Genomic DNA, 13,741 nt, shown 5'->3' with positions numbered 1-13,741 from the left:
AAACCAGTTGAATTTGTCTAACTAAAATAAGCTTGAAATGGCAAATGTGCAATTTAGAAATATATATATTGTGTTCAATATACATTACAGTAGACTACAAAAGTCTTTATAAAAGTCCCAAATTATTCATTCAAAATGCTACTTATTCCACTAGAACAGAAACCTGATCAAGCACACGAATGTGGAGAGTACGAGTAAATGAAATATATGTGATGGGAAAAAATACTAGAATTAGAGACCAACAATTCATGTTTTTGAATAGGAGGATTAGAGGGATGCTGTTTGTAATTGCACAATCTTGAGTTTGCGCCTTATATGAAAACCTGTTTGCAGGATGCTACAGGCAGAAGAAGTATAATAATCCTGTACATTAAATATACAGTATGTGAGCAAATTATACATTATATATAGCATTATATGGAATGAAAGCACTGGTAACTACTAAACTTCCTGCATTTCAAAACTGATTATCAACCTGGATATTGTGTCCTCATTCCCAAAGATCTAACCATCTGCAAGAGTTTAGCAGAAAATGGCTACCTCAACCATATGCTACTAATTTCTCAATTTGCATCCTGTTAGCTGACGTCGCCTGTCGTAACCATGGAAACACAAAGCAGCAATTGTTAACTTAATGTTAAATAAATATGGAATCGTATTAGGATAAATAACATTCCTGCGAAGGAACAGGCAAACCCAAGGAGGCATACATTGATGACAGCACCCTGGTAACTCAATCCTCAGAAGGTAAAAGTAAAGCAGAAGTAATTAGGTGGGGTGATTAGACTGGTGATTGATGTTGGAAGGGCCATGCCATTTGCCCTGGGGTTATTTCTTCCTGATAGTTCCTAAGCCCTTAGACACAAAAAGGCTTTTGTTTCCCTAGCTGTCCAGGACAGTCTAATAATGACCACAAACTAACCCTGAAAGCAACAAATCCTTCTTAATATGATTTTCTTCTACAAATACTGGGTGTTTGGACAACAAGCCACTGTTATTGAAAGCACATGGTTATATCACATAATGTTATGTTATTAAACCACACAAGAAGCAGTATAACATGACATTTCCATGTATAGAACAGTGCCTAAAACAAAGGTGACTAAAATGACTAAAATGTTGTTTAAGCGTTAACTAAAAGCTATGTCTAGATCTATAAATACATTTTATTAAAAGTCAGTCATATAAAAATGGGTCACAGAAAGAAAAGCAGCTTGTTAGTGATGATACATTTATATATTATAATCCCATAACCCTGCCCTTCCACTGCATAGTTTTGCCGCAGACTCAAGCTAATACACTCATGCAAACAACGTTTTCCATTTCCTGACATTTCCATTTCAGTTAAGATGCATAAAGCCAAACGCTTCTGTTTCCCACATAATTTTTAAAATAAACCTTGCATCAAATTTACCAATTAATTAAACCCATATTATCCTTCCTTTCCAAATCCCACATTGGGACATAAGGAACTTAACAGGTGGATGGTAACAACCAAATGACTTTCAGAATGAAGCTGCAAACCACACTACCAAGCCAGGGCCTGTAATCTCAATTCAGTAATAAAGGATATGTTTCTTCCTCCACTAAACCTAAACTCAATTATAAAGTATAACAGTGTTCTCACAGGCAGCAGCCTGACTAGATTAGTGGCTCCAAACCAGAACACCTGCAACTGGGGATGTTACAGATGTGAACACCTGTTTTTTGGGGGGTTTTTTTGTTGCTGTGTTTGCCTGGGAACGGTTAGGAAGAACCTGAATGACCATTAACAGCCACTGCCAAAGCTCAAAGCCTCATAATAAGCATCTGTTAAATTAAAACATATAAACAAACATATAAACAACCAAGGGCACGGTTTTACAAGACACTTCAGTACAGTTTGTATTGTCACTCTTCTATGTGTATGGATGGGTTTGCAAGTAATTACCTTGTGTGTACTTTCTTCTCACATTGTCTACTGGACATTTTCTTCTGTTCAATAATGTTCTATTCCCTTCTGGTTTTAAAGGTAACCACAGTGCTTTTGTGTGCAAACTGAAAATGTACCCTACCAGTTTCTTCTTGTACTGTACATATTTACACATTTTAGCATTTCTCTAGAAGCAGAACATAATTCATGATTTGAAACGACAGATGTATTCCCCCTTTGCAGAGAAGCAAAGAAAATAAACCAAATCTTTAAGGTGGTTGAGAAACTGAATTTCAAATGGAAATGGGAAAATAACAGGGAAAGCTAAATTATTTAGCACTGTATTAACAAAGTTATAAAACTAGATTCATGGTAACATGTGTTTAACACATCCTTAGCACACATTCTTAGTATTTACCAGCTGAATAATTTTAATAATTGCTTAACATACCCTGTATATATAATACTCTAGTAATTATTTACCCTATAAACACAAATCTAACAGGCATGTTAAACTAATGTTTAAAACAAATGTTAGTGATGTGTTTTAAGTAGTTAAATAATACATTATATTAAACAAGCAAGCTTAGTAACATACTACAATTGGCAATTGTGACCATTGGAGACTTTTTTTTTTTTTATGCACCACTAAAAACGAATGGAATTATACTAAGAAAATCTTAACATTAATGGTAATGTCATTTTTTCCAATGTATTTCGTTTAGTAACCGGCTACAACAGCCAGTAGTAGCGCCTGGGAATTCATCAATAAACTCTCTACCACCGAAACGAATGTTAAAATGCCTATAAACACTCACTCTTGCTGGACTGCTTCCAGATGGTAAGCAGCAGTCTCTCGCCATACGGGCTGAGGCTCTGCATGACATCATTCCTGACGTGACATCCTGGTTACAGACCGCTATATGTATACAGGTAGTCAGCCAGCAAGAGGACTCTGAGCTGGGCTCTGTGCCCGAGCAAACAGAGCGCTAATGGGTCATTATCCCGCTGTAATAACACATTCATTTCACTAGACTCAACAGCAGTCTTGCTGTGGTCACCTGTCCAGTTTATAAACTGTCCCTAAGCAATGACAGTGGCGTGGCAATTAATGCAGATCAACAAGTCAACTATAAACCAGACATTTCAGTATGGTTCCTTTAACTGTTTAACATGTAGGAATCGGTGACTTCATGCTTTAGACATGATTCAGCCATTACACATTGAACTGAATTCCCACTTCTTTGAACTGAACACCCCTTGCTGGACAGTACCTGTATTGTATGTCTGAAACTCCTGCAATAGCTGAACAAACACCAGTTAACAGCCCTCTAAAGCTAATTGACAGTCTTCTCATTTTTTTTTTCTTTTGGTTACTCAACTTCAAAGCTAGACCACCTTACATAAATACTGCCTTTCCTGAAGCTTCAATCCATGAGAAGAGCCTTATGTCCAGATCTCTTAAGTGATTAACCCAAGGAGTCATGTGGAAACCTACTCTAATTCCAATCACCTGAAACATGAAGCAGTTTCTGAACCCTGATGCAAAAAGAAAATAACACAGGCCTAAAAGCCATGCCCAGTTGCAGTGACCTACACACCCCTTAATGCAATCTCCAGCTGTAAGCTGTTGGCTGATTTTTTTAGATTTTCTTTTTAAACAATGTAAACCTCATGAGTCTGCATCTGTATAAACTAAGGTGGTCCTGGCAATTACTGTGGAGCAAACTGTTCCCCTGACTGCAGACTGCACATGTTCTGTGAATAAGTATTGTCTGAAATTCCAAACCTGTACACTCTGTTTTCTTGTAACAAAGATCAGCATCACTAAAGACACATCATTGTACATTTGTCAAAATGAGCAATCACAGTATGCAAAGAAAAAGGTTAAATGAGTTAACTTTTACAACACTAAGAAACTTTGCAGAAAAGACAACCCCACTATAACTAGTTTCAGTGGCTCATGGAAATAAGTCATATAAAAATTATAGTGGGCAATACCAAAGACCAGGACCAGTTAACTAGTCTGCGGTGTTACTTTTCCTACCGTATCACTCTTTCGTTTTGTGTGGAGCTATTTTTCATTGACTTCTTCCAGGTCTGCAGCGTTTAAAGAGTTAGTAGTTATCACTGCACTCCAGTGCATACCCAACACTATAATAACTACACCTCTGACAGGCTGACTTTGTAGACAACATACAGAAGACAAAGGTACTAGTAACATGCAATTCATATGAAGATACAGTCTAGTTTGTGAATGAAGACATTTATATATTTCCATTTCTGTATGTTGCTATGGAAATGTATGATCGCTACAGTTTTCTGTAGCTATCATACATTCTTGAGCCTCTTTTGTAATTAACTGGTTTCCAATATGGTTTTGACCATTTTTCACATGGTCCTGCTCACTGGAATCACAAGGCACAGATGTGGAATTGTAAAGTGCGTTCATTTTTGGTAACTAGTTCAAAATGTTGAATAGTTTTCAAAGTTTTATTTACAGAATAAAAGAGAGGTGCTGACATGAGGGATCAACCACCACCACATTTGAATAACTAAACACTTTATCTAGCACCATGAATAAGGTTGTATCATGCCATGGATTTGCACAGGTATGGCATCACAGGAACAGTGTTTTATACAGACTTATAGCAGTATCCCAGACACTGGAGTCAAGGATGCTGTTCCCTTCCTAAATCCTAAGAGGGCTCGGGAAATAGCACATGCATTTAATTATCGCACGGCAGGGAGATTTATGACCTAAAACAGAATTAGGTCATTCTAAAACCAGACTGTTTCCATTGTTACTCTATTTATATTCTAGAAATTCAACAGCACCTAAAGCATTATAAATAAGAACTTGTTTTCAACTGCCTTATTTATGAGTAATTTTTGTATGAACTTTCCATACTAGTGTAGAATCTCATAATAACAATATTGTACCAAATAAAGTATTTTCTTTTATTGTCTTTTCATGAATAAAAGCTCAGTCAAAGAAATTCAGTTACAGTTTGTCATCTAACAATGCTCATTTCATTTTCATTTCCATGGCAACAGGTTTACAGATACATTTCTTCCCTACATACAGTAGCTGACTCATAGTTTGTAACTCATGTTTCCATGGTAACGTCAAATGAGGTCAAAAGGGGGCCTAGCTAGAGGGGTGAAGAGCAGTCGTCATACATACCAATTGCATATGACAAGATGTCAAAATCCTCTCATGGTTAGAAAATCAGGAAGTGTTCCTTTGGCTGCCACTCACTTGACAAACTCTTATATTTGATGGAGATGGATTGCTCCCAAGGGAACTTAGGCTAAGCACTGCCAGGGGGGCCACCATATAAGCAGCAGAGTGAAACAGTCCCCGCAATACGCTTTTACTTAACTAGAGAATTGATTATATATGTGTTACCTTTTAAAAGCACTCCTGTGTCAAATCTAAATCCATGCAACAAAAACAAATGGCTTGCCATGCAGTAAGTTTAACATGAACCTTGGAAAAAGCTGATCATTGCCAAGATCTATAGCCAGAGTGGGGGCCAAAGAACACAACCTGGTGGAATGAAGCTCCTGCTTAACATAGAGCCAGTCTGCATAGTCAGACCCCTATTCACCATACCAGCAAGTCTCTTTAAAACATTGTATTAAAAACATATATAAACTTCAAAATTTAGCTTAGAGGTCTGCAGGCTAAGTTATCATTGGCAAAAAAAGCTGAAACTGTTTTAATACTTTATTCTCCCTAGCTCTGGTAACATGCATCACAAAAAAAGAATGAATATCTCATTAAATCAGCTCAGCAAGGTCTTACCCCATTTTGCAGTTGTAATGTGGCACCTGGACCTGGGTAGCATTACGATTTGAAACAAGGGTGCCCTGGTGCGAGGTCCTACTTTTCTAACTATCACATTGCTTATGAAAAGCAGAAATTGAAACCGGTTTAAAAATAATGAAGATAACCAAAAACATCTGTAGACTGCTCCATAATCATTTTTCACTATACTGACAAGGTTCACTAATAGACCTTGATGGTGCAAGCATTTCATCATTTCACCATTCACATCACCTCATCTGACAGGCCCAGCTAATCATAAAGACCTCAATTACAGACCTCATGCTGCGCAACAGCTAATGATGGCATGACAGCAGCCTGGTACTGAACCACACAGCTGTGTACCTGACCACGTACAGTAATCTTATTTAGCACAGGTCTTCATCACTGTATGTGAAGCCTAGTACTGTTCAAGGCAGAGAATCAAAAGGTAGAGACCCCACGTTTTGTAAGACACAACACAAAAGGCGTATGTAGGGCCCATATTAAGGAACAAGTGCAAAGGCAAAAAGCACATTTAAATATTTTAAAGGTATAAAACTAGCAAGGAACTGCTCAGAACCATAATTTAACTGACCCTTCAGTTAAATGAGATATTTCTATGTATATACTTTTACAATTGTTGTATTACTCGTATAAACTGTAGCTTAAGGGGCCCATACAGTACATTATATTAAATAAAAACCCAAGGTTTACCAAATACAGCAAAAAGACCCCTCAATGGTGTTAATAAGCACATAACAGAAATCAATTGTCTCTTTAAAAGTCATCATTACAGACATTAACACTTTAGGTTTGTAAAATTGCAAAGTGAGGTTTTAAAAAATGTTAATAATGAAAAGGCTGTAATATTTGTGCACTATAGAAAATCCAAGATATTTCAACCTCAAAGGAAAATCAATTAGAGCTAAACAAGAAGAAATACTAAGTTGTCCAACTCTAAATATAAAGTATTTACTTTACAAAGAGCCCTCATTATAAAGCAAGTGATTTCATCTTGTCTGGAACTGGTAACTACTAGTTACAGCACTTGAGGTGTACACTGGAAAATAAGCATCAATATCTAATAAAATAAATATGAGCCAAAAACAATACTATGACAGTAGTCTAGAGGTTACATACAACTAAACTGTGTCAACTACTAACTGACAGAACTCTAGAACAGAAATTTCACTAAACTTCAATAAATCTCAACAAAATAAGATAAACAAAAATAAGGCCCACATGATGTTGTTATAAAGCCAGTTCTAGTGAAGAAATCAAGGGATTGATCCTACCTGATCCATTCCCTTTGATGTTGATGACAATGACATTCACCTTCCCAAACGGTATAGGCTTTTCTGTGGCAGTTTTCCTTGTACAGGGAACAGTAAGGATTTCTGGGGTGGCTGTAGTTTTCATGTCATAGGGCGGCAGAGTTGGCTTGGCAACAGAATAAGGTCTGGTGGCCACAGTAGTGAAGTATTCAGTATCAATTTCTGACACGGCATCCTTGCCCATGATTTCTTTGCCAGAAGATTCGGGCATTCCAATTGGAGACTCATCAATAATGACCATGTCTCTGGTTGTGTCTTCACCTGGTTCGCTTTCCAGGAGGACAGGTGCTCTCCCAGTTACTGCAGTTATTTTGGGCAATACTGTTTGAACTGGAGTTTCTAAATCAGGTGAGCCAATTGTGTAGGCCATGCTCATAGCCTCAGTTGGTTTAACTGTTGATGGTTCTTCAGTTTCCTCTTTGTAAACAATTACTGGCTGTCCTGCATTCCTGTCTGGAGAGGTAAGAATCTCTGCAGGTTCAGTAACACCTTCATGTAATTTAACAGTGCTTAATGCTGGTGGGGAGCTTGATTCAGGTGCAGAGGTAACTTTGGCTGTTTTTTCTGTTGACTTTGGCTCCTCAAACATGGCAGACCCTTCAGTTTCCTCTGTGGTCACACTAGGTGTCTTTTCCTCGCCCTTTTTAATTTCTGAGCTTGATGTGACTGATGGTGACACAGTGACATCACTAGCTGGTGTAGCCTGTGTTCTAGTAGCATATGTGCTAGGTTCAGCAGCCTCTGATATAACCTCTGGCTTGGAAACAGTGACCGCTTCATATGGAGTACCTTGGAAATGTTCCTCAAGCATTGCAGACCCTTCTGTGTCTTCTGGTATATCAGACACTGTCTCTTTCTTTTCTAGTAAACCAGTGGTTGCAACCACTGTTGCTTCAGTTGTGATTACTTCAACTTCAGGTAGTGCAGATTCAAATTTGGACGTCGTACTGGGAGTACTGGCTTCTATTTCTGTAGTCTCCTCGCCCACAGCAGATCCTTCCTCACTGGGGGGTTCAGCTTCAACTAACTGCCCAGAAGAAGTGGTGTCTTCATCTTTTTGAGGACTAGTTGTAGATTGAGCATCAACTGTCGGTTTAACTGCAGCTTCACTTGGTTGTACTTTTGAAGGTTCTGCTCTACTGGTTTCATTAGGCTCCTCATACATAGCAGATCCTCCTTCTACTGTAGGTTCAGCAGAGGTTGCTAATTGTTCGGTAGCCACAGGCTTGCTCACAGGAGAGGTGCTAGGTTCAGCATCTTCTCTGGATGAAAGAGTCTCTGAAACAACTGTTGACTCAGTTGGTATTACTCTGACATGCTCCAGTGTGCTTGCTTCTGGTTGTGCAGATTTGGGTTCAGTTGTAGAAAGATCAGGAGAGCTGGCTTCTGTTTCATTAGGTTCTTCATAGATAGCAGAACCTTCTTCTTGGGGTCCAGCTTCTATTAACAGTTCCTTTTTGTGAGGAACACTTGTAGGCTCAGAACCTACTGTTAGGTGAACGGAGGCTTCACTTGGTTGTACTTTAGAAGGCTCTGGTGTACTGGCCTTTGTTTCTTCAGGCTCCTCAATCATAGCAGATCCCTCAGCTGCATCTGGAATTGCACTGGCTGAACTTCCTTCCAGCAGGTCTTTGGATGAGGTGACAACCTGTCGTACCATACCAGACTCAGTTGTGTGAGGAGGAGTATGTGAAATCAATGCTGCATCAGTCGTGATTACTTCAAACTTGTCTAGAGTTCTTGTTTCTGGCTGTGCATCTACTCTGGATGAAAGAGTCTCAGAAACAACTCTTGACTCAGTTGGTATTACTCTGACATGCTCCTGTGTGCTTGATTCTGGTTGTGCAGATTTGGGTTCAGCTGTAGAAAGATCAGTGGAGCTGGCTTCTGTTTCCTCCATCTCCTCAAACATAGCAGATCCTTCCAGCAGGTCTTTAGATGAGGTCGCAACCTGCTCCTTTGTGGGAGTCACTGAAGGCTCAGGTGTGTGAGGAGTCTTTGAAACCACTGCTGCTTCAGTTGCAGTCACTTCAACTTTGTCTTCTGGTTGTGCAGATTCAGGTATGGATGTTGTACGAGGAGTAATGTCTTCTGTTTCTTTAGTATCCTCATACATGGCAGATCCTTCCACACTGGTGGGTATAGCTTTGACTAACAGCTCAGAAGAAGTGGGGTCTTCATCTTTGTGAGGACTAGATGTAGCCTCAGAGCCTACTGTTAGGTGAACTGAGGCTTCACTTGGTTGAACTTTAGAAGGCTCAAGTGTACTGGCATTTGTTTCTTCAGGCTCCTCAAACATAGCAGATCCCTCAGCTGCATCTGGAATTGCACCGGCTGAACTTCCTTCCAGCAGGTCTTTGGATGAGGTGACAACCCGCTCCGTTGTGAGAGTAGTTGGAGGCACAGTTGAGTGAAGAGTCTGTAAAATCACTGCTGCTTCAGCTGTGATTACTTCAACTTTGTCTGCTGTTCCTGTTTCTGGTTGTGCAGATTCAGGTTCGTCTATAGAAAAATCAGCACTGACTGTTGCAGGAATGATATTATCCTCTGATTCTTTAGTCTCTTCATACATAGCAGATCCTTCAGCTTCATCTGGAATTGCACTGGCTGGACTTCCTTCCACTAGGACCTTGGAGGAGGTGACAACCTGCCATACCACAGCAGACTCAGTTGTGCGAGGAGTCTGTGAAATCAATGCTGCATCAGTTGTGATTATTTCAACCTTGTCTAGCGGGCTTGTTGCGGGCTGCGCAGATTTTGGTTCAGATGTTGCTTGAGGAGTACTGTCTTCCATTTTTGTAGTCTCCTCATACATGGCAGATCCTTCCTTAACCTGGGGTGTAGCTTCTACTACCATCTCAGAAGAAATGGTGCCTTCATCTTTGTAAAGACTGGTTGCACTTACTTTGAGAGTTTCAGAAAGGACTGTGGCTTCACTTTGTTGTGCTTTAGAAGGTTCTGTTGTGCTGGCTTTTGTTTTGTCAAGCTCCTCATACACAGCAGATCCTTCAAATACCTCTGGAAGTGCACTGGTTGGTCTTTCTCCTAATAGGTCTTTGGATGACGTGTCAACCTGCTCAGTTTTGGGACTAGCTGCAGGCTCAGTTGTGTGAGAAGTCTTTGAAACCACTGCTGCTTCAGTTGCAGTCACTTCACCTTTGTCTTCTGGTTGTGCAGATTCAGGTATGAATGTTGTACGAGGAGTAATGTCTTCTGTTTCTTTAGTATCCTCATACATGGCAGATCCTTCCACACTGGTGGGTATGGCTTTGACTAACAGCTCAGAAGAAGTGGGATCTTCATCTTTGTGAGGACTAGATGTAGCCTCAGAACCTACTGTTAGGTGAACTGAGGCTTCACTTGGTTGAACTTTAGAAGGCTCAAGTGTACTGGCATTTGTTTCTTCAGGCTCCTCAAACATAGCAGATCCCTCAGCTGCATCTGGAATTGCACCGGCTGAACTTCCTTCCAGCAGGTCTTTGGATGAGGTGACAACCCACTCCGTTGTAAGAGTAGCTGGAGGCACAGTTGAGTGAAGAGTCTGTAAAATCACTGCTGCTTCAGCTGTGATTACTTCAACTTTGTCTGCTGTTCCTGTTTCTGGTTGTGCAGATTCAGGTTCGTCTATAGAAAAATCAGCACTGACTGTTGCAGGAATGATATTATCCTCTGATTCTTTAGTCCCTTCATACATAGCAGATCCTTCAGCTTCATCTGGAATTGCACTGGCTGGGCTTCCTTCCACTAGGATCTTGGAGGAGGTGACAACCTGCCATACCACAGCAGACTCAGTTGTGCGAGGAGTCTGTGAAATCAATGCTGCATCAGTTGTGATTATTTCAACCTTGTCTAGCGTACTTGTTGCGGGCTGCACAGATTTTGGTTCAGATGTTGCTTGAGGAGTACTGTCTTCTGTTTTTGTAGTCTCCTCATACATGGCAGATCCTTCTTCAACCTGGGGTGTAACTTCTACTACCATCTCAGAAGAAATGGTGCCTTCATCTTTGTAAAGACTGGTTGCACTTACTTTGAGAGTTTCAGAAAGGATTGTGGATTCACTTGGTTGTACTATAGAATGTTCTGTTGTACTGGCTTTTGTTTTGTCAAGCTCCTCATGCACAGCAGATCCTTCAGATACCTCTGGAAGTGCACTGGTTGGTCTTTCTCCTAATAGGTCTTTGGATGACGTGTCAACCTGCTCAGTTGTGGCAGTACCTGCAGGCTCAGTTGTGTGAGGAGTCTTTGAAACCACTGCTGCTTCAGTTGCAGTCACTTTGTCTTCCATTTGTTTGGATTCTAGCACAGGTGTTGCACGAGGACTGGTGGCTTCTGTTGTTGTGGTCTCCTCATACAGGGCAGATCCTTCATAAGAAGAGGTCTCTTCGTCTTTCTGTGGACTAGAAGAAGAGGCCTGTGTTGATCCACTGCTTGTGACAAATAAACCTGTTACCTGGTCCATGGCACTTCCTTCCTCAGAAGATTGGTCTGGCATCTTCTGTGTTACTATTTCTTCTGACCTGACAGCTGGAAAAGTAGATGAATCACCAATTGTGTACACAACAGTAGACTCAGAGCCATCTTCTTTATATAGAGCTGATCCTTCAACCGCTTCTGCTGGCTGAACAGATTCTTCTGTAGGCCCATCACTCGTGACACCATCCCTCATCAAAACCGTTGTCAAGGACACTGTGCTCTGAGTTGTTTCTGTCATAGGGCTAGGAGATGTAGTTATGGTTGTAGTGCTAGCTGCTGGTTTTCTATCACTATCCAAAACATAGAGTGTGGTTGTAGTTTCCATGTAGGGAACTGTGCTATGTTCATCCTGTGTGGTAACTTCAGTTTCAGATGTCGAAGGAGTTTCCTGGTCCTTGCCACTTCCTTCCTCATCAAAAAGGTCTTGCTGTGTAAGAGCACTTGCAGCAGGAACTTCTGTGTATGCAACAGTAGAGGCATCTTCTTTATATATAGTTGTCCTTTCTACTTCTTCTCCTGGTTGACTGCTAAGAAGACTAGTGGTTTCAGTAGGTACAGTAATGTCAGGTAGCACTTTGCTAGTAGGTTGTGAATGCACATATTCAGCTTCATGTGAACCTAGTACTGTTGTAACATGGTCATCACTTTTTGCTTCCATTGGTATGTAGGTGGCCTCAACCTGCATATGGATTTCTTCAGTCAGTGTTCTGGACAACAACACATCTGAAGAAACTGTTCTAGTTTGTGTTTGTACAGGTGTGTATGTTGTAAGCCCATGAGGTCTAGGTGTAGCTTCTGAGAGTTCTTCACCCAAAATTGTGCTTGTGCCTTCAGATACAATGGATTGTTCAAGACCACTGCTTTCCTCAGTAAGGTCTTCCTCTGTGCTTTTCTGTGTTGGAGGCATTGAAGCAGTTGAGACTACTTCAAAAACACTATTCGTTCCAGTTTCCTCCTCTGTAGAAAGCAAGAGCTGCTTTGTAGTAGACACATGAAGAACCTCTTCATATACCGTGAAAGGTTCTTCAGCATCGTCTTCAACATCAGATTTTGGAGGCAACATTTTAGCCGGTGTCACTGGGGTAGACTGTAGATCCACAGAACTAGAAACCATCGCTGTACTTGGTTTCACTGTCAGCTCCTCTGGAAAGGTGGTTTCTTCTGTAGTGGGATAAAACGTGTCACCTCTAGGCTTCACATCTGGCACACTCTCAAGTTGGATTTCTTCAGAAATGAAAATATAATTTTTCTCTTCTTCTGACAGGACATTAGACACAGGAGTTGGCACTGTAGCATCAGAGGTGCTAGACATCTCAACGGGAACTGATGCTTCACTGGAAACATAGACTCCTGCTGCTTTGGACCTGTCTGCAGTTAGGGATGTTGGTGGCACTCGTGTGGTCTCACTGTCCTGGTCCTGTTCGGGTTCAAATGTATCGTGCTCAACAGGACTAGCCATACTTGTTGAAAACATTGATGGAGACTCTGTAGCATCTTGTTCACTGATGTCTGGCTGTACAGTTTCAGTCTCTACACGGCCGACAGGAATGCTTTCTGCAACTGTCAAAGTAGTAGTGTCAGCCTCTGGGGCAACAGAACTTAGTAAGTCAATCACTGTAAAGACATCATTGGTGAGAAGGGGACCTTGCTCATGTGTGTTATCGTGGTGTGGAGATCTTGGTTGGAATACTCCAGAATGTAAATCAGCAACAGTCTGTGACTCTACTTCAGCTTCCACACTAATTTCATTCTCTGGGGTTGCAGGTTCCGAACTTGGATCCTTTGTTGAGCTATTACCCTTTTCTATCAATGAGATGGCCATGGTGGGCTTCACTGTTGCTTGTGATGTTTGAGATATGTTTTTACGTAGTGAATCCATGCCTTCCACTGATACGTCAACAGCAGTGAACGCCTTTGTAGGCTCTTTACCTGGAAAAACAAAATGTTATAGTGATTAGTCTCTGGATGAATGGGAGATTAATAGCCAGTATGGCGTACTGTTACACTGTATGGGGGTTGCAGGTGTTTCATATGCTGGGAAGGTTAGCCAAACCACCAAGGCAGATTTATTAAAGGCTCAGTTAGCAGATAAAAGTGTTTACCATTTAACACAACATAATATATACTGAAGGCCAAAATGTAATAATTTATTTTATTAATTATCAGCTTTGTCTGTTACTTAGTTCATATGTGACAATGCTATAACAC

At 40.6% G+C, this 13,741-nt stretch overlaps 1 protein-coding gene across 1 annotated transcript in view; it reads right to left on the bottom strand.

The window, feature by feature from the left end:
* The window catches only part of LOC117966130 (versican core protein-like), a 56,252-nt gene that overhangs the window by 21,229 nt on the left and 21,282 nt on the right, over positions 1–13,741 (bottom strand). Inside the window, exon 8 of the mRNA XM_058986854.1 lies at positions 7,022–13,462. Coding sequence (XP_058842837.1) covers positions 7,022–13,462 — 6,441 coding nt within the window. The remainder of the gene's footprint in view (positions 1–7,021; positions 13,463–13,741) is intronic.

The sequence above is a fragment of the Acipenser ruthenus genome, chromosome 2 (assembly GCF_902713425.1).
Source record: "Acipenser ruthenus chromosome 2, fAciRut3.2 maternal haplotype, whole genome shotgun sequence".
Taxonomy (NCBI): Eukaryota; Metazoa; Chordata; class Actinopteri; order Acipenseriformes; family Acipenseridae; genus Acipenser; species Acipenser ruthenus.
The sequence above is the reverse complement of the archived record's forward strand: the minus strand, read 5'-3'. Positions and strand labels throughout refer to the sequence as shown.